The 18976-nt window shown below is 35.0% G+C and overlaps 2 protein-coding genes across 2 annotated transcripts; one reads left to right on the top strand and one right to left on the bottom strand.

Moving 5' to 3' along the window:
• Positions 1 to 10004: 10004 nt before the first annotated feature.
• LOC131629782 (O-fucosyltransferase 35) lies at positions 10005 to 15276 on the top strand. The gene is made up of 9 exons (XM_058900578.1): positions 10005 to 10583; positions 11684 to 11824; positions 11945 to 12017; positions 12113 to 12183; positions 12268 to 12356; positions 12572 to 12704; positions 13642 to 13874; positions 13997 to 14473; positions 14614 to 15276. Exons 1-9 carry the CDS (start codon positions 10128 to 10130, stop codon positions 14831 to 14833), a joined length of 1893 nt encoding a protein of 630 aa, XP_058756561.1. The 5' UTR covers positions 10005 to 10127; the 3' UTR covers positions 14834 to 15276.
• A 482-nt stretch (positions 15277 to 15758) lies between these two features.
• LOC131601712 (12-oxophytodienoate reductase 3) lies at positions 15759 to 18339 on the bottom strand. The gene is made up of 5 exons (XM_058873586.1): positions 18157 to 18339; positions 17919 to 18059; positions 17484 to 17614; positions 17166 to 17348; positions 15759 to 16982 (listed from the first exon to the last, which is right to left on the bottom strand). Exons 1-5 carry the CDS (start codon positions 18225 to 18227, stop codon positions 16327 to 16329), a joined length of 1182 nt encoding a protein of 393 aa, XP_058729569.1. The 5' UTR covers positions 18228 to 18339; the 3' UTR covers positions 15759 to 16326.
• Positions 18340 to 18976: the final 637 nt, after the last annotated feature.

Below are 18976 nucleotides of genomic sequence, written 5' to 3'. Positions count from 1 at the left end.
TTTTTGTATAGTCAATCCCTTCTTGCTGACTATAACCCTGAGCCACCAGTCTGGCTTTGTTCCTTACCACTTCACCTTTCTCACTGAGCTTGTTTCTGAAGACCCATTTTGTACCGATTATATTGAATCCATCTGGTCTAGGAACAAGATCCCAAACATCATTCCTTGTAAACTGATTCAGTTCTTCTTGCATAGCAATTATCCAGTCTGGATCTTCTAGAGCATGATCAACAGAAGTTGGCTCGATCAAAGATACAAGACCTAATTGACAGTCTGCATTGTTCTTAAGGAATGCTCTTGTTCTGATTGGATCATCCTTCTTTCCAAGAATGACATCTTCTGAATGACCAGAGATGAGTCTGGATGATCTTCTGACAGATGGTTCTTCAGATATGCTTAGATTCTCCAGAGAAGCTGATACTTGATCTTCAGATTCTTTGCTTCTGAGAAGCTCTGCTTCTGATGCGTTGCTTCTTGGCTCAACAACTTCTGATATATCAATATCACAATCTGCAAAATTATCAAACTGCTTTGGTTTTTCAGAACCAAGCTTATCATCAAACCTGATATTGATTGATTCTTCTACAATCAATGTTTCAGTATTGTATACTCTGTAGCCTTTTGAACGTTCAGAATATCCAAGAAGGAAACATTTTTGTGCTTTGGAATCAAACTTACCAAGATGATCTTTAGTGTTCAGAATAAAGCATACACATCCAAAAGGATGGAAATATGAAATGTTGGGCTTTCTATTCTTCCACAATTCATAAGGAGTCTTATTTAGAATAGGTCTGATAGAGATTCTATTCTGAATATAGCATGCAGTGTTTATTGCTTCTGCCCAGAAATGCTTAGCCATATTGGTTTCATTGATCATGGTTCTGGCCATTTCTTGCAGAGTCCTATTCTTTCGTTCTACAACCCCATTTTGCTGTGGAGTTCTAGGACAAGAGAAATCATGGGCAATACCATTTTCTTTGAAGAATTCTTCAAAGGATATGTTCTCAAATTCACCACCATGATCACTTCTAACCTTTATGATTTTACACTCTTTTTCAGATTGAATCTGAATGCAGAAATCAAAGAACACTGAATGAGTCTCATCCTTGTGTTTCAAGAATTTTACCCATGTCCAGCGGCTATAATCATCTACGATGACTAATCCATATTTCTTCCCTCTGACAGATGCTGTTTTGACTGGGCCAAACAGATCAATGTGCAAGAGTTCTAATGGCCTTGAGGTAGAGACAACATTCTTGGACTTGAATGCAGGTTTGGAGAACTTGCCCTTCTGACATGCTTCACAAAGAGCATCCGATTTGAATTTCAGATTAGGGAGTCCTCTGACCAGATTCAGTTTGTTAATCTGAGAAATCTTTCTCAAACTAGCATGACCTAATCTTCTGTGCCAGACCCACTGCTCTTCAGAAACAGACATAAGACAAGTCACCTTCTGACTCATAAGATCTTGCAGATCTGTCTTATAAATGTTGTTCTTCCTCTTGCCTGTAAATAGGATTGAGCCATCCTTCTGATTTACAGCCTTGCAAGATTCTTGATTAAAGATTATATCATAACCATTGTCACTCAATTGACTGATAGATAGGAGGTTATGTGTTAATCCTTCTACAAGAAGTACATTAGAAATGGAAGGAGAGTTACCAGACTTTATAGTTCCAGAGCCAATTATCTTGCCCTTCTGATCTCCTCCAAACTTGACTTCTCCTCCAGACTTAAGCACCAGGTCTTGGAACATAGACCTTCTTCCTGTCATGTGTCGTGAGCATCCAGAGTCCAGGTACCATGACATGTTGTGCTTTGTCCTTTTTGCAGTCAAGGATATCTGCAATAGGAATAATCTTATCCTTAGGTACCCACATTTTCTTGGGTCCTTTCTTGTTAGATTTTCTCAAGTTCTGATTGAACTTGGGTTTAACATTGTAAGCAATAGGAGGAACAACATGATAATTTTTAATGTGAGTTTCATGATATTTCCTAGGTTGTGTCACATGCTTTTTGGTGTGTGCTGTGTGAAAACTTTGAGCATGTGAAGTGTGCCTAATATCATGGGAGTGGCCATACTTGAACTGATCATACAATGGCTTGTATGTGAATTTCATTTCATCAACAGGTTCAAGTTTGTATGGGGTTTCACCCTCAAAACCAATGCCGACTCTTTTGTTTCCAGACACAGCATATATCATAGAAGCTAGCTGACTTCTGCCAATACTTCTAGATAAAAACTTCCTGAAACTTAAATCATATTCTTTCAGAATATGGTTTAGACTAGGAGTGGATTTTTCTGAATCAGAAGGAGATCCAACATTATTGGATAATTTTAAAAGTTTTTCTTTTAATTCAGAATTCTCCAACTCAAGCTTCTTTGTTTCAAATTCAAATAGCTTTTTCAGCTTTTTGTATTTGAGATTAATCTGAGACTTGAGTTCCAGAAGTTCGGTTAGACCGGAAACTAACTCATCTCTAGTAAGTTCAGAAAATACCTCTTCAGAATCTGATTCTGATGTAGATTCTGATCCGTCATCTTCTGTCGCCATCAGCGCACAGTTAGCCTGCTCATCTTCAGAGTCTGAATCATCTTCTGACTCATCCCAGGTTGCCATAAGACCTTTCTTCTTATGAAACTTCTTCTTGGGATTTTCCTTCTGAAGATTTGGACATTCATTCTTGAAGTGTCCAGGCTCATTGCATTCATAGCACATGACCTTCTTCTTGTCAAATCTTCTGTCATCAGAAGATTCTCCACGTTCAAATTTCTTTGAACTTCTGAAGCCTCTGAACTTCCTTTGCTTGGTCTTCCAGAGTTGATTTAGCCTTCTGGAGATCAAAGACAGTTCATCTTCTTCTTCAGATTCTGATTCTTCAGGATCTTCTTCTCTAGCCTGAAAAGCGTTAGTGCATTTCTTGATATTGGATTTTAATGCAATAGACTTACCTTTCTTTTGAGGCTCATTTGCGTCCGGCTCTATTTCATGACTCCTCAAGGCACTGATAAGCTCTTCCAGAGAAACTTCATTCAGATTCTTTGCAATCTTGAATGCAGTCACCATAGGACCCCATCTTCTGGGTAAGCTTCTGATGATCTTCTTTACGTGATCAGCCTTGGTGTATCCCTTGTCAAGAACTCTCAATCCAGCAGTAAGAGTTTGAAATCTTGAAAACATCTTTTCAATGTCTTCATCATCCTCCATCTTGAAGGCTTCATACTTCTGGATTAAAGCTAGAGCTTTAGTCTCCTTGACTTGAGCATTTCCTTCATGAGTCATTTTCAAGGACTCATATATGTCATAGGCCGTTTCCCTGTTAGATATCTTCTCATACTCAGCATGAGAGATAGCATTCAGCAAAACAGTTCTGCATTTATGATGATTCCTGAAAAACTTTTTCTGATCATCATTCATTTCTTGCCTTGTCAGCTTTACGCCTCTGGCATTTACTGGATGTTTGTAACCATCCATCAGAAGATCCCATAGATCACCATCTAGACCAAGAAAGTAACTTTCCAGTTTATCTTTCCAGTATTCAAAGTTTTCACCATCAAATACCGGCGGTCTAGTATAACCATTGTTACCGTTGTATTGCTCAGCAGAGCCAGATGTAGATGCAGGTGTAGACTTTTCACTTTCATCAACCATCTTTTACTGAAGCGTTTTTCTTTTCCTGAATCTTTTCTAAACACGGTTAAGTGCTTGCACCTTAGAACCGGCGCTCTGATGCCAATTGAAGGATAGAAAAACACTTAGAAAGGGGGGGTTTGAATAAGTGTAGCTTTAAAAACTTGACAGATAAAAATAAATTGCACAATTATTTTTATCCTGGTTCGTTGTTAACTAAACTACTCCAGTCCACCCCCGCAGAGATGATTTACCTCAACTGAGGATTTAATCCACTAATCGCACGGATTACAATGGTTCTCCACTTAGTCAGCAACTAAGTCTTCCAGAGTCTTCTGATCACACACTGATCACTCCAGGAACAACTGCTTAGATACCCTCTAAGACTTTTCTAGAGTCTACTGATCCACACGATCACTCTAGTTACAACCTGCTTAGACAACCTCTAAGACTTCCTAGAGTATTCTGATCCACACGATCACTCTAGTTCCTTACAACTTAATGTAATCAATTCTAAGAGTATTACAATTGCTTCTTAAAAGCGATAATCACAAACTGTGATATTTCTCTTAACGTTTAAGCTTAATCTCACTAATATATTACAACAACAATGTAGTGAGCTTTGATGAAGATGAAGATTCTGAGCTTTGATTTTGAACAGAGTTTCAGCAAGTTAATAGGCGTTGTTTTGTTCAGGATCGTTAACCTTGCTTCTCATCAGAACTTCATATTTATAGGCGTTGGAGAAGATGACCGTTGAGTGCATTTAATGCTTTGCGTGTTCCGTACAGCATCGCATTTAATGTTATACGCTTTTGTCAACTACCTCGAGCCTTGTTCACGCTGTGTCTACTGACGTAGCCTTTAGTAGCTTTTAACGTTCCTTTTGTCAGTCAGCGTAGCTTGCCACTTGTACTTTCTTCTGATCTGATGTTTGTGAATACAACGTTTGAATATCATCAGAGTCAAACAGCTTGGTGCATAGCATCTTCTGATCTTCTGACCTTGAAGTGCTTTTGAGCGTGATACCATCAGAACTTCAGTGCTTCTGTTCTCTTGTTCTTCTGATGCTTCCATAGACCCATGTTCTGATTCTGCTTCGACCATCTTCTGATGTCTTGCCAGACCATGTTCTGATGTTGCATGCTGAACCCTTGAGACAAAGCTTCTGAGCGCTGAATTATGCGTACTCTTTATATATTTCCTGAAAAGGAAATTGCATTGGATTAGAGTACCATATAATCTTAAGCAAAATTCATATTATTGTTATCATCAAAACTAAGATAATTGATCAGAACAAATCTTGTTCTAACAATCAACTCTCAGCATAATGAACAATATAAAAATACGAATTGTGGAGAGAAAAATTATAAGCTCGTTAACAAAAAGAAACAACCCAACCGATTTCATGCGAGGAATCAAAGAGGTGAACGAATTGCATAAATTTTCATACAAGGTTGAAGAAATATAGTGTGCGTTATATAGTGGTGAATAGTCAAAACCTTTTTCCACGCTTACTTTGACCAAAAAAATATTATTTTATTACAAAATACCATAAATAAACTAGTGAAACAAAATATATTGATAAGAGACTCACCACTTTTCCTTAATTACTATCCTAGATCTATTTATAAGAAACAAATATATATATTTTATGTTAATATTCTTAATAAAAGAAATATATATTTTAAATATATTTGTTTCGTTGTGGAATCAGAAATGGAGAAGATCTCGGAAACTACGGTGGAATGAAGTTTCTTAAGTGATTCAGGGATGTGATTCCTTGAACCAGAGATAGTGATTTTCACGCTTCTAGAATCGGAGAAGTTGATCTCGAATCGGCGTTGCTAATCTTTGGTATAATAAACCAAAGAAGGGGTACATGCATGGTCAGCACTCTAACGCCCAAGTCAGTTAGGGTTCAAAATAATCATAGTGAGAGCGAAGATTAGAAATTGGCTACTTGAAAATTCCTTGTGAGGGTACTTATACCTTGGGCTCAACGGAGCAGACATGATAAGTGGGTTTTATCTTATTGGGCCTTTGGTTGGCATGGGACAGTTGCCCCAACACTCGTCGGATACCCTAGATGCCAGGGAGTCTTTTAATAGTCATGGTTGACCTTCAGGAATGGCTGTCCATGCGTAGGCTGGTATGAATTACTTTGGTTTTTCCAGATCGTAATGGGGAATGTGAGATGCCCATGCAGTTCCATCATTGAAACGTTTCTTCGTTTTTCTCTAGACGTGTGACCTGAAAAGGCAGAGAGTAACATGACATTGCTTGTTGTGCACTTGAGTTTGATTGTGTTTCAAAGGTGGAATCTAAATGTTGATATGTACTTGCTTTTTACTTTCAATTTGATCAATCTGATTGTGTTCGTCTAAATAAGGATAGAGGAAATTTGAAGAAATGTTTGGCAGCCTTTTAGACCGACTTTTCCTTTTTTGGTAAAATATCATTTTTCGTCCTTTATCTATATCTTGCGGTCCACTTTTTGAAAAGACCAAATTAATCCTTTTTTTTAAAATCGTATCATATATGTCCTTTCCGTTTATTTTCCACTAACGCTGTCTATATCACTTGCATGGCATCTCATTTGGCATCTAGTCATCATCATATTTGTTTTCCAAAGCTTTTTATTTAGGAAAATAATAATAGTAAAATATAAATTTCCAACTTCCAAATTTTTACTTTTCTATTTTTGATTTCATATATTTTTATATTATAAATATCATCTTAACAATAATAATTTTACTATCACTCAAACAAATAAATCAATCAAATCAAATTATCATATTCTCATGAACACATTACTTTCATCATATTCCAAGATCCTTTCCAAATCATGCTTATATCATTCACTAATTTCATCGATCTTGCAACATTTCCAAATCTTATTCTCTTAGGTGTCTTAAAAAATTCAAATTTTAATTTAAATATAGATTTTTGTTCATTTTAATTTGGGTTAAATATGTTTTTAGTCCTTATAAATATCTTAAATTTTATTTTTAGTCTTTATTAAAAAATAATATATTTTGGTCCCTACAAAAATTGTATGCATACAGTTTTAGTCCCTGTTATTTTATAAAATTTAAAAAATTGTTAAATTATCTTTTAACTTTTAAATTTTTGAATAATTTTTTTCATACATGTTTAGAATACTGTAAAATGAGAAGAATTAAATATGAATTTTTAAAATTTTAAAAGATAATGATAAAGGTAATGAAAATATCTACTTAGAAATCAAATTTTGAGTTTTTTTTTTCTTGGAATTTTTTATAACGTTCTAAACATGTCTACAAAATAATCATTCAAAAATACACATTGGTTTAACATCAGAGATTAAAATTACGTGCATAATAATTTTGTAGGGACAAAAAACATGCCACTTTTTTATAGGAACCAAAAACAAAAATTAATAATTTATAGGGACCAAAAACATATTTAACCCTTTTAATTTTATGGCTTTTGCTCTTTGTGATATTTGTTTTATGTGAACTTTGTTCTTTGTGTTCTTCACATGAAAAAAATAAATTAGATTTGGACAGTAAAACCATTGTGTTTAGATCTATGTTTTTTTTCTTGTTTGAAAATTAATTTTCTTATTGTTAGAGTTAACATTGAAACCATTATGTGTTAGATCTGTTTTTTTTTCCAATCGAACATTTATTACAGGTTTCTCAATGAATTATAGGAAAAATTGAAGGTTGTTTGGGAAAACTCTTTGTTGAGGATGGGGACCCGGGGAAAACTATTTTTAAACAAGTGTAACTTGTAATTTTGCTTATAACATGGATTGTTCTACAGAAGGTTCTTGCGCTTGCAAAAGACTAGGGTTTTACGACTAACTTATCAGGTCGAGTTAAGAGACTAATGTCGTGGTGGCTCGGACGCCGACTACAACTACTGCTCCAACTATGGTTGCGGCTATTATCCCGGGTACAAATCTTGAGGTAGAATGGATGACTATTGCAGTGGCTGATATCTGTGTCTGTGAGCCTTTGTCGTCCCTTTCTCCTATTAAGACAAATCTGGGTGATTTCCCATTCATTCCTATTGAAGGAGGTTCTTTTAAACGGGATTGTTTGTTAGATGATTTTGAGTCGGAGGTTATTGCTTCTTTGTTACGGCTTCCTGCCTTTCTTCGATCTCATGTACCCAGCACCCTAGAGGAATTTGCTACTGTTATAGTTGATGAGGACCTAACTTTTATCCAAAGTCTATCTTTAGTTAAAAGGCAGGGTCTTTTCCAGATGCTTCTTGTACCCTGTTTAGGGTCGGGTCTTTGGCTTCAATGGTAGCTATTGGTGAGGATGATGTATTAGGCTTTGGCAACCTTTCAAGGGATCAATATGAGCTGAAAGAGAATTGTAAGACCCTTGAGAGGGAAAATTCCACGGGTAAAAAGGAATTTGTTGAGCTACAAACAAAGGCCGAACTTGCCGACTCTTTGTAAGAAGAGGTGGAGCGATACAGTTCTCCGTCAACTTTGGTTGTTCAGATAGTGAAGTTGAAGTCTTTTGGCTAAGGTTAGAAGATCAATAAGAGGTGTGCATTCTAATGTTGCATCAAGTTGTAGATGCTTATGAGCAATTCATTTTCCACTTACATACCTAGTTTGGCTTGATATTGTTGGAAACTTTAGAGCATCTATGGTCCAAGGACTTGCGATTGTTTGAAAGTTTGACCTTGAAGTAATTATTGAAAAGGTTAGGAGATCAGCAAGATCTGGAATGTGCGTTGGCCGTTATGAGGAGGAACCATAGTCTGAGGAAATGAAATGAAGGGAAAATTCATGAGGACTAGAACGATTTCTCCTATTGTAAGAGGCAAGGATTTTCTTGTGGAATTGGGAGCACAATCGTTACTTCAGCGGAGGCGTCAAGCTTATGTTGGGTGGTTATCCGAGCAGGCTTAGATGCCACCATAGTTTGTAAAGAGTTTGTCAGAGATTATAATGAAAGAAAGATCGGTCGCCATGATGCATCGATTAAGAGACTGTAAATTATTGTGGAAAATTTCGGGAATTAGAAGTTGATTTCCACATACAACGCCATTATTCTAGCCACAAAACGAGAGATCGGTGATATGGAGGGAGTGAGTCATTCCAATGTGAAAAAACGAAGTGGATCTGTAAGGTTAACACTTCAATACTCGAGTAGTGAGGTCATAGACATGTAACTTACGAGAGTGAGAATGCGATCATCCCTATTATGATGCGTCGTAGGACTTATATAAGGGAAACAACCAAAATTATCTATATTTAATTTGATGTGCGTTACAGCGAGTCATTCGATCATATCTGACAATTGATAATAGATTTACAACCCAAATCTATTACGAGAGTGTTTTAGTGAGATTTCACTCATCACTCACTTGCCTTTTATAATAGTACTTTGGGTTGGACCATTATAAGACCTTTTACCAATCCGAAAACAATATTTAATTAAATATATTGATGTAATGAACTTATTCTCACTTCTAAGTACTACTACCTAAGTTCAAAAATTTAAATTCTTTATAAAAAAGGTAAATTCTTTGGTACCCATAAATTCAAGTTGGGTACTGGTACCTTTAGTGTAAACTATTATTAAATATTAATTTATTTTAAAATAAATAAAAATAAATAAGTGACATGGCATGAAATTATAACATTTTTGTCATCTTATAATTTTAATAAAACATTAATGCTTATTTTCCCATCGCACTTCTTAATATTTATTAACCTATTTTCTTTCGATTATTTAATTTTCTCTTTTTAATATTGTTAATTAATAAATTTATAAAAATTAATTATCTTTCTTATATGAAATATCCAAAACCTTACATAATCTCAAAGTATAAACCAAACAGTCGATATTGACTTGTTTATCCAATCTACTGGATTCCTATAAACCAACAGCACATAACGCGGACTCATAATTACAGCGTCGCTTTTAACCAAAAATTTTACAACTTCGCCAGTCGCCACCTAATATACAACTCATTTTCGGCTTCTAAACTTAACTAATTTAGTTACTGTAACTTAGATTATGATAATTACCTTTAACACCTATCATCATTAACATCAAAATCAAAAGAAGAAAACAATAGGAAACCGAGAAACAGAGTACATAGACACAATTCTTGACCCACATTAAAAGAATATATTTAAATAGTACTCATATACTACTTCTGAAAAAATATACTACTAGTATTTAAGTAATATCTACATAAAATCGATACCAAAATTTATAATTATATTTAATTTAATTATTTTTTAAATTATTATTAATATTGATGTGTCAGTGTCAGTATCATATCTCGTTCTACACGTGATATCTCCTGTGTCTGTGCTTTATAGTTATATAACTTATAGAACACAATCATTGAGATTTAGAGAAATAGAAAAAGAAGTAGAATAAGAAAATTAGTATAAGAATTAATACAAGCACAGTAAGAATATAAAAAGTAGTACTATTTTTCTGCATCTGTATCTATTCTGTAAAACTAATGTCTACATTCGAATCCAACTCCGATGGCGTTGCACAGCGAGTCAACAGTCCGCGTTTCTCCGGTCCGATGACTCGCCGTGCTCACTCTTTCAAACGGAATAATACGACGAGTACCTCCGCCGTCAGCGGTGGTACTCTCAGTACGCATAATGAGGTTGAGCTTCAGATTAATTCTCCGAGATCGGAGGAAGTTTCGGAGGTGGTTTTGGAGAGGAAACACAGCGGTGGTCATCATTATAATCATGTTTCGCAGAGAGTTCATGGTGGTGTTGTGAAGGGTTTTCTGAAGAGGCCGCTTGAATCTATTGGTGTGGATTTGGGGTTTAGGGAGAGGAAGAAGATTGGGCATTGGATGTTCTTGGTTTTTTGTGGGGTTTGTTTGTTTATGGGGGTTGTTAAGATTTGTGCTACTGGTTGGCTTGGATCTGCCATAGATAAAGCTCAATCTGATCAGGTTTGAATCTTATTTGTATGATTTTTAATATGGCTACTTAAACGAAGTGGTAATAATCACTAGAAACTCGAACACAGTTACTCTGGTAAACGCGTTCAACCCGGGAATATCGACTTGTGCCGGTTGAGCTAGGATTTTCAGACTTAGGATCTTATCTTGCACTGCCAAGTGTTGATTACAATTTTTAAATATTTAATTTAATTTAAGCTTTAGGAGAGTTAAGTTTTGTAATTAGTGTGTGGAAGTTTGTCCAAAGTGGTTCACCATGACATCATGCTTTCTATGGATCTATTTTTATAATTGTGATTTGATTTTGTCATCTGGTTGCTGTTTTTGTTTTGGATTTTTGGGTTTTCTGAATAAACAATCTTTTCTATTTTGAAGTGTAGAAATTTTTCATGCCTTCATTAATGCATACAAAGTTGAATTTGCAACTTGAGAAATGGGATATTCATTATCCAGTTATTAATCTGTGAAAAATCCCATATGGTAGTAGTGAGCTGGGGTGGATTAAGAAGTAGATGGATCGTTATCTGATTTGACAACTATTAAAACGTCTCAACCTATAATTTTTAGCTGATAGCAACCTTACAAGCTTTAATATGGTAGATAATTCAATCAAGAGTTTTTGTTTCTCGATCTTTATGTACTGCCGTTTATCAAACACTATTACACCAAATTGTGAAAAACACCCAATGGTAGGGAGTTGGAGTTGATTAAGAATTAGAAAGAATATAAGAGAAGTTATTAAGAAAGATTTTGAGATAAACGATTTGGATAGAAACATGGTTCTGGATAGAACATTATGGCGAAAGTTGATCCATGTGGCCGACCCCACTTAGTATATGTTTGGTAATGCATTAAATCTGCCAAAAGCATGTTTCTTTTCACGTTAACACTGAAGCTAATCTTTGTGGTTTCTGAAAATCACATTGAAATATGCATTGGGATGTGAAATTGACATTCCAAACGCCGTTTCAAACACTCACTTAGTGGGATAATGCTTGGTTGTTGTTGTTTTACTTTCTTTTGGTTGGGGTTTGGAAGCAGGGTGTTTGCTTCTCTTAATCTACTGAGTAAATTATTTATGTTTTTATCAGGAACTATCTGACTCCAATGGTATAGATAATTTAAATGCAATGGATCAAAGATCGGTTGGTTATGCATATAGAAGTCGAGAAGGAGATGTTGAACGAACTCTAAAGATGGTAGAAACAGGAGTAAGAAGTCAGGCTGATAAAGTGAGAAAACTCAAATCTATATCTCGTGTTTGTGGACTTAATGTTGTCTGGTTCTCAATTCAGGCCTATATTTAGAAATATCTTTGCCTTTTAATTAATCAAAGTTTGTTTTTCATTCAGGAATCAGATGTCTGGTCTAAGCCCAACAGTGAAAATTTCACCCAATGTATTGATCTGTCTAAAAATCATAAAAGTATGAAAAATTGTATGAAGTTTACTCCTTTTCCTGTTATGCAGTTGGTTACTCCATGATTTCCCTCTCATTTTCAATATTTTTTTTTTTTACAGAGCTAGATGCTAAGACCAATGGATATATTCTTGTAAATGCTAATGGTGGCTTGAATCAGATGAGATTTGGGGTATGTTGTGTTGATTTCTGATGCTATATTATTGCAAGGCAGGCAAAAAGCATAATCTAATGTCCAAATATATTTTGATTGCAGATATGTGATATGGTTGCTGTGGCTAGGATTATGAAGGCAACACTCGTTCTTCCTTCTCTTGATCATACCTCGTACTGGGCTGATCAGAGGTTGGTTTACAACTATTTTACCACCTACTTTACATTTGGATAATTGGATCTCTTAGTTAGTGTTTTCTGCAAGCATGAAATTCATTCAGTTTCAGTCGACGCTGATTATCCACATTAGTTGACATAAGATTTGAAGTTATAGACTTGTTCAAAGCATGGCATAGTACATAACTTCTTGTGTCATGTATATGACTTTTGTTTCAATATATTTGCAGTGGCTTTAAGGATTTGTTTGACTGGAAGCATTTTATTGATACACTGAAGGATGATATCCATATAGTTGAGACTTTACCACAAGCCTATACTGGAATTCAGCCTTTCTCAAAAACTCCAATATCTTGGTCTAAGGTAAACATAGCTTGTATACTCAAAATATGCTTAATTAGTTGGTTTTTGTTGAGGTCAGCCATCCATCCATCTCATCTTTAGGTAACCAGTTAGTTGTTAAGAAAACAAAAGTATCACTATCATAGTTGTATAAGATCAGGAGAAGATAGAAAGATCGTAAAACATAGGATCATAACTAAGATCAAAAGATCCTACCCCATTTTTTTTGTAAGATCGAGAGGGGGTGGCAAGATTGTTACACATAAGATCGTAACAAAAATCGCAAGATCCTACTAAAACAAAAAAAAAACTATATATTTGAGGTATTTTTACACTATTTTGGTAGGCAAGTGTGTTCGGAGGAAATGACCCTCTTTCATATTCTTTAGACATGTAAGATTGTGATTTATACTTTATTACCATTTTCCGCTGTAAGCATATGTTAGACATTAGGGACATAGTTGACCCATTACTTGGGTTACCATAAGCCATTATTTAAAACAAATCTTACAACTGAGATGTTTATTCTCTAAACCCTAAATCTTAAACTTCATCATTTTAAAAGGCGCGCGCATACACCACCACATAACCGTAATTGTTGTGCCTCTGCATCTTGTCACCCTTCTCAGCTTGTAATGGCGGTGGCGGGAAAACGACCGACGTGGCTGGAACTTGCCAAGATCGCACAAAATCAACGATGTCACAAGATTAGGATTTTGCAATTTGCAGCGATCTTACTGCAGTACATGATTTTACTTAAGATCTAGATCGTTGGGGTTAGTGAGATTGTATAATCTTAAGATTTTAAGATCTAGATCAAGATCTTGACAATATGTCATATTAGTTCATTTAGTGGCTTTATGGCAATGCCAAAATATTTTGCACATCATATAATTGCATCCCCTTTCAACGATGCTTCAGATTACAGTTAATGAATGTACATAATGCATATTCACAGGTTCATTATTACAAGACCGAAGTTCTTCCCCTCTTAAAGCAGCACAAAGTGATCTATTTCACTCATACTGATTCCCGGCTTGCAAACAACGGCATTCCAAGATCCATACAGAAACTAAGATGCCGCGTAAATTACAGAGCATTGAGATATTCAGCTCCAGTTGAAGAATTCGGAAACAAGTTGGTATCTAGAATGCAGCAGAATGGAAATCCTTATCTGGCCCTTCATTTAAGGCAAGTTACAATTGCAATTTTTAATACAATTGAATCTATATGGATTTTATAATGACAATACCCATGTATATTAAGTAACTGTTCCACTTCTAATCACCTAATTCTATTATCGTCTTTGACAGATATGAGAAGGATATGCTTGCGTTTACTGGCTGCAGTCACAATTTGACTGCAGAAGAAGGTGAAGAACTGAGACGGATGCGATATGAAGTCGGTCACTGGAAGGAAAAAGAGATTAATGGGACTGAAAGGAGGTTGCTTGGAGGTTGTCCGTTAACTCCTAGAGAAACTTCCCTACTACTTAGAGCACTTGATTTTCCATCACACACCAGGATTTACCTTGTAGCTGGAGAAGCATATGGAGAAGGAAGTATGAAATATCTTGAGGATGATTTCCCTAATATTTTCTCTCATTCCTCCCTTTCTTCTGAAGAAGAGCTGAATCATTTCAAGAATCATCAAAACATGTTGGCCGGTATTGACTATGTTGTTGCCCTTCAGAGTGACGTATTTCTTTACACTTACGATGGAAATATGGCGAAGGCTGTACAAGGTCATAGGCGCTTTGAAAATTTCAAGAAGACAATCAATCCAGACAAGTAATAAATTCATTATCTAAATCTTCTATATCGCATCTACCATGCTGGTTTCAGATACACGCAATTTCAATTCACTGTGAAACTGTTTTTTGTTCATTCTCAGTATATAAAACTGATTATGATTTCACTGGTTTCCGCAGGATGAATTTTGTTAAACTTGTTGATCAGTTGGACGAAGGAAACATTTCCTGGAAAAAGTTCAGCTCCAAGGTAAAGAAACTTCATAAAGACTCTATCGGTGCTCCATATCTAAGAGAGCCGGGAGAATTCCCAAAGCTGGAGGAAAGCTTTTACGCAAATCCTCTGCCAGGATGTATTTGTGAAACAAGAAAAGAGCAGATACCCGATCTCGCCTCATAGCTCTCTTTCTGATGATGATCTTATAAAAGTCACAATCATATCGCGCGGTGTTTGTGGGATGATATTCTTTTCGACAATTCTTTCTTCTGGAGATGGCAATGTGATGATTGTCCAAAGATTGGATTATCTGATGCCATTGCCTTATATTGCTTGGATGGTTGGATAAGATTACAAGTGGCCATGGTTTTTGGTAAGAAACTAAACTACCCAGATGCAGTTTTAAAGGATCAAGTTTGGGCTGGCCAAAGTATACTACTGTCAGTACATGCAATAGATGCACACCATACCTTATTAAGAAAACCTCATTCTAACCACACTGTTTAATAATTTTTTTCTTCCTCATTATTTTATTCAATACTTGTATTAATTTCAAGAAAAAGGGGTGGGTCTGTATAAGCTGTATTCTTGTTGTACGAAATAATATATCAAAAGAATTATTTCAAGTTTCTTGGCATCTGTAATTTTTTTTCTTCTTCTTTTGATCAATTATGCATTTGTAATTCTTTTAAGCAGGTTTCTTACAATAAGTCATCCCATTTGATCATTAATTAATATAACACAATTTTCACCCTTTAATTTTTGGGATTAGAATATTATATTAAAAATATAATATAACAATTATTGATAATAATAATAATAATAATGATAATAATAATATTATGTTATTTCTTTTTTTTTGAAAAATTATTATTATTCATAATAATAACAAAGTTTGTCTAATAAATAAGATTTACCTCAATATAGACTTAATGTGGGCTAGGTACGATATATGAATCTAATTGGCTATTTGACTTTTATCCAAAATTTATTTTTCTCTTACTTTATATCTCTTACGGTAATGAGTTGTTTCATACACCTGGTAATGAGTTGATTCACACACTGAGTTCTACTCCAGCTATATAAATGCTATGGGTAATGAGTTGTTTCATACACTTGGTAATGAGCCATCGTAACTCTGATGAGTCCCGGAGTCCAACTCACCTCAACCATAAATCATATGACTTACTTCAAAAAATTGATCTCAAAGTAACATTTGTCATTAACTTATGACAATGTAGTGTGGTTTGCTTTATATGACAAGGAAATGCACTGTCGAAGACAGCTTATGACAATGCAGTGTGTGGTTTGCTTTATATGACAAGGAAATGCATTGTTAAAGGTAGCTTTCGTAAAAGATTAGAAATATACTGTTAAAATCATGGTTCTAAATAATCCCTCCAATTAAAGCAAACTAATACAGAAAGGGACTACAAGTAGCATCCATGATATGTCTAAAAGGACCAGAATCTAATTTGGAATTGGATCACTTCTGTCAAAATTTTACTGACTAATTATTCTTAATTTCTATAGCTATAATCTCACCTAGGTACAAATCATACATATTTAGTATCCATCATTGGTGAGATTGCATTCATAATAAAACCATTCACCTAAGATTTTGAGACTCTAATTGTTCATGTAACAAACTCATAATGATAAAGCAAAAAGAACGATCACAGTCGCGCATTTAGCTCCGTCCCACTTCCTTTCCCGAGAAAAGGATAATCTGTGTAACCTATAGCAGGATCCTGTGTGTAAAATGTCTTCCTGTTATACTTATTTAGAGGCGCATTAAGCTTAAACCTTAAGGGCAAATCTGGATTAGAGATGAAAAGACGACCAAACGATATCAAATCAGCATCACCTCGAGCCACAGCTTCCATTCCTAACTTCCTATTGAATCCACCACTGCACATGAATGTTCCATCATAAGCTTTTCGCAGTTTCCTTGTCAAATGAACTCCTTCTTGGTCTCGTTTACTACCATGCTCGGTTTTGCCATAAGCTGTGTATCGAGGTTGAGTGACATGGAGATAGGCGAGTTTTTTACCAAGCTCTTTCTGGAGACTGTTTAGTCTTTCAATCACTGCTAAGCCTAATCCAAGTGGATCAGAATCAGTAGCATCAAGGTGATCAATTGCTGGTGAAATTCTTACCCCAACTCTTTCCGGTCCTATGGCAGAAACAACGGCTCGAACCACCTGAATTAAGAATCTGCATCGATTCTCAAGTGATCCGCCGTATTTATCTGTTCGATCATTGATCCCATCTTTCAAGAATTGGCCAATCAGGTAACCGTGTGCCCCGTGAACTTCAATTCCATCAAAACCTGTATGCATGTCTCATTTCAATTATCATGCGTAGTCGATTTTTAAAAGCACAGAAACATGAAACTAATCCATACTCGTGCAATATCTGCACGGGTATGAATCAATTTCATTGTTGAACAACTCACAATCATAAATTAATAAGTTAAAGTAATTCATTGAAGTGATGTAAACAGATATAAAACCTGCTCGAACTGCATTAATAGCTGATTCGCGATAATGCTCGACGATTTCTGGTATCTCAGATGTGGTAAGTGCGCGTGGATCCGAGTACGCGCCAAAGGAACCATCTGGCTTGAGAATTGTCCACCTTTTTGAAAGGGGTTTAGCCGTGGAGGAAACGGGCGTAGCACCACCAGGCTGATACACTGCCACCCAACTTAACCAGTCAGTGAAAATAATTGCAAAACAAGTAAATCTAACATAAAACAAATACTACCAAGATTTAAATCCAGTTCATGAAGGACGAAATTGGATATATTTAGGATAGTGAAAGGTGTTACCCCAATGAGATGCACGACCAACATGCCATAGTTGACAGAAGATAATGCCGCCTTTAGCATGAACAGCATCCACAACATTTCTCCATGCCTCTACTTGCTCCTCTGAATATATTCCAGGTACATGGGGAAACCTGCGCCATGAGAAATAATATATTTATTCACATATAGTAAAAACCAGTTATCTCTCCACGCAACTGCAAAGACTAATTCCTCGAAATAAGGAGGACTACAATGGGCGGCAAAACTCTCAGTCAAGAGAATTTAACACAGCTGCGTGCCGAGTACTGGGTTCAAACTCAGAAAATCGGGTTAAGATACACATGTAACAATTTAATAGTAATTTAATAATATAGACATTAATTATACTACCAATACAAAAATGCTATGAACTTATAAAAAAAAAGTAAAAAAATTGGAAAAAAGAGAATTTAGTACCCAGGAGCAGAGGGAGAGATGCTGGTTCCTTCAGTGATGAGAAGTCCACCTGAACTTGATCTCTGACTGTAATATTCAGCAAGAGCATCATTTGGAATTCCATTCAAGGCTCTGCATCTTGTCATCGGAGCCAACACCACTCTGCATCATCAAATCACAAATTCATCAGTATTCAAAACATTCCTATGCTACTAATCTAACAAAAGTTAAAAGTGAAAGAACAAAAAGTGTTGAGTACCTATGAGATAAGTTTAAGTTTGCAATCTTGTAAGGAGAAAAGAGGGTTGTTGAACTTGAATTATCAGCCATTGATAAATTTGCTCTTCTAAACTTGTTGAATTATGATGATGTAACAATTATGTTCACAACAATGTGTTACAACTTAGTATTTGTACTTTTTGTTTTCATCCTTTAATAGTGGGTGGATTTTAACACGTGATTCAATATTAGAGACTTGTCATAAAACGTGATTTGAGAATTGGACGGTGGTCATAAATACAAAAACCATCATTGGCCAATGTAATTCCGAGGTATCTAACAATGGCATCCGTTTTTGTTTTTGGTCAAGAACAATGCATTTGTTTTATTTAAATATAATTGTAAAATAATTACTAATATTAATTTAAGAGAAAAAATTTATGTCTAAAATATTTTACACCGTTAACCAATTAAAAAGTCACATTTTAATTTAAAAATTATAAATTTATATATTTTTTTCAGTTAAATAAAAAGGTTATTTATTTAAGAAAATGTATTTTTATTTATATTATAAGACTACAGTAAAATCTATTCTTCAGAAATTAATTTAAAAAATGTTTCTTTTTCTTGAAAAATGAAAATTTTTAAGGAATCTGTGTTCTAAAAAAAAACCGTGGTCATTTAACACATTCAAAGTATTTTCTTCTTCTCTGTTAAAATTCTTTATATATATTATTTAAATTATTAATATAATATAGTTAATTAATTTTTAAAATTGTGTCAATATTTTAAAAAAAAAAAAGAAAATTCTGTTTTTAATAATAAAGTGGCATATATTTAAATTTAAGAAAAATTAAAAA

This window comes from Vicia villosa, linkage group LG1, assembly GCF_029867415.1.
Source record: "Vicia villosa cultivar HV-30 ecotype Madison, WI linkage group LG1, Vvil1.0, whole genome shotgun sequence".
NCBI lineage: Eukaryota > Viridiplantae > Streptophyta > Magnoliopsida > Fabales > Fabaceae > Vicia > Vicia villosa.
The sequence above is the reverse complement of the archived record's forward strand: the minus strand, read 5'-3'. Positions and strand labels throughout refer to the sequence as shown.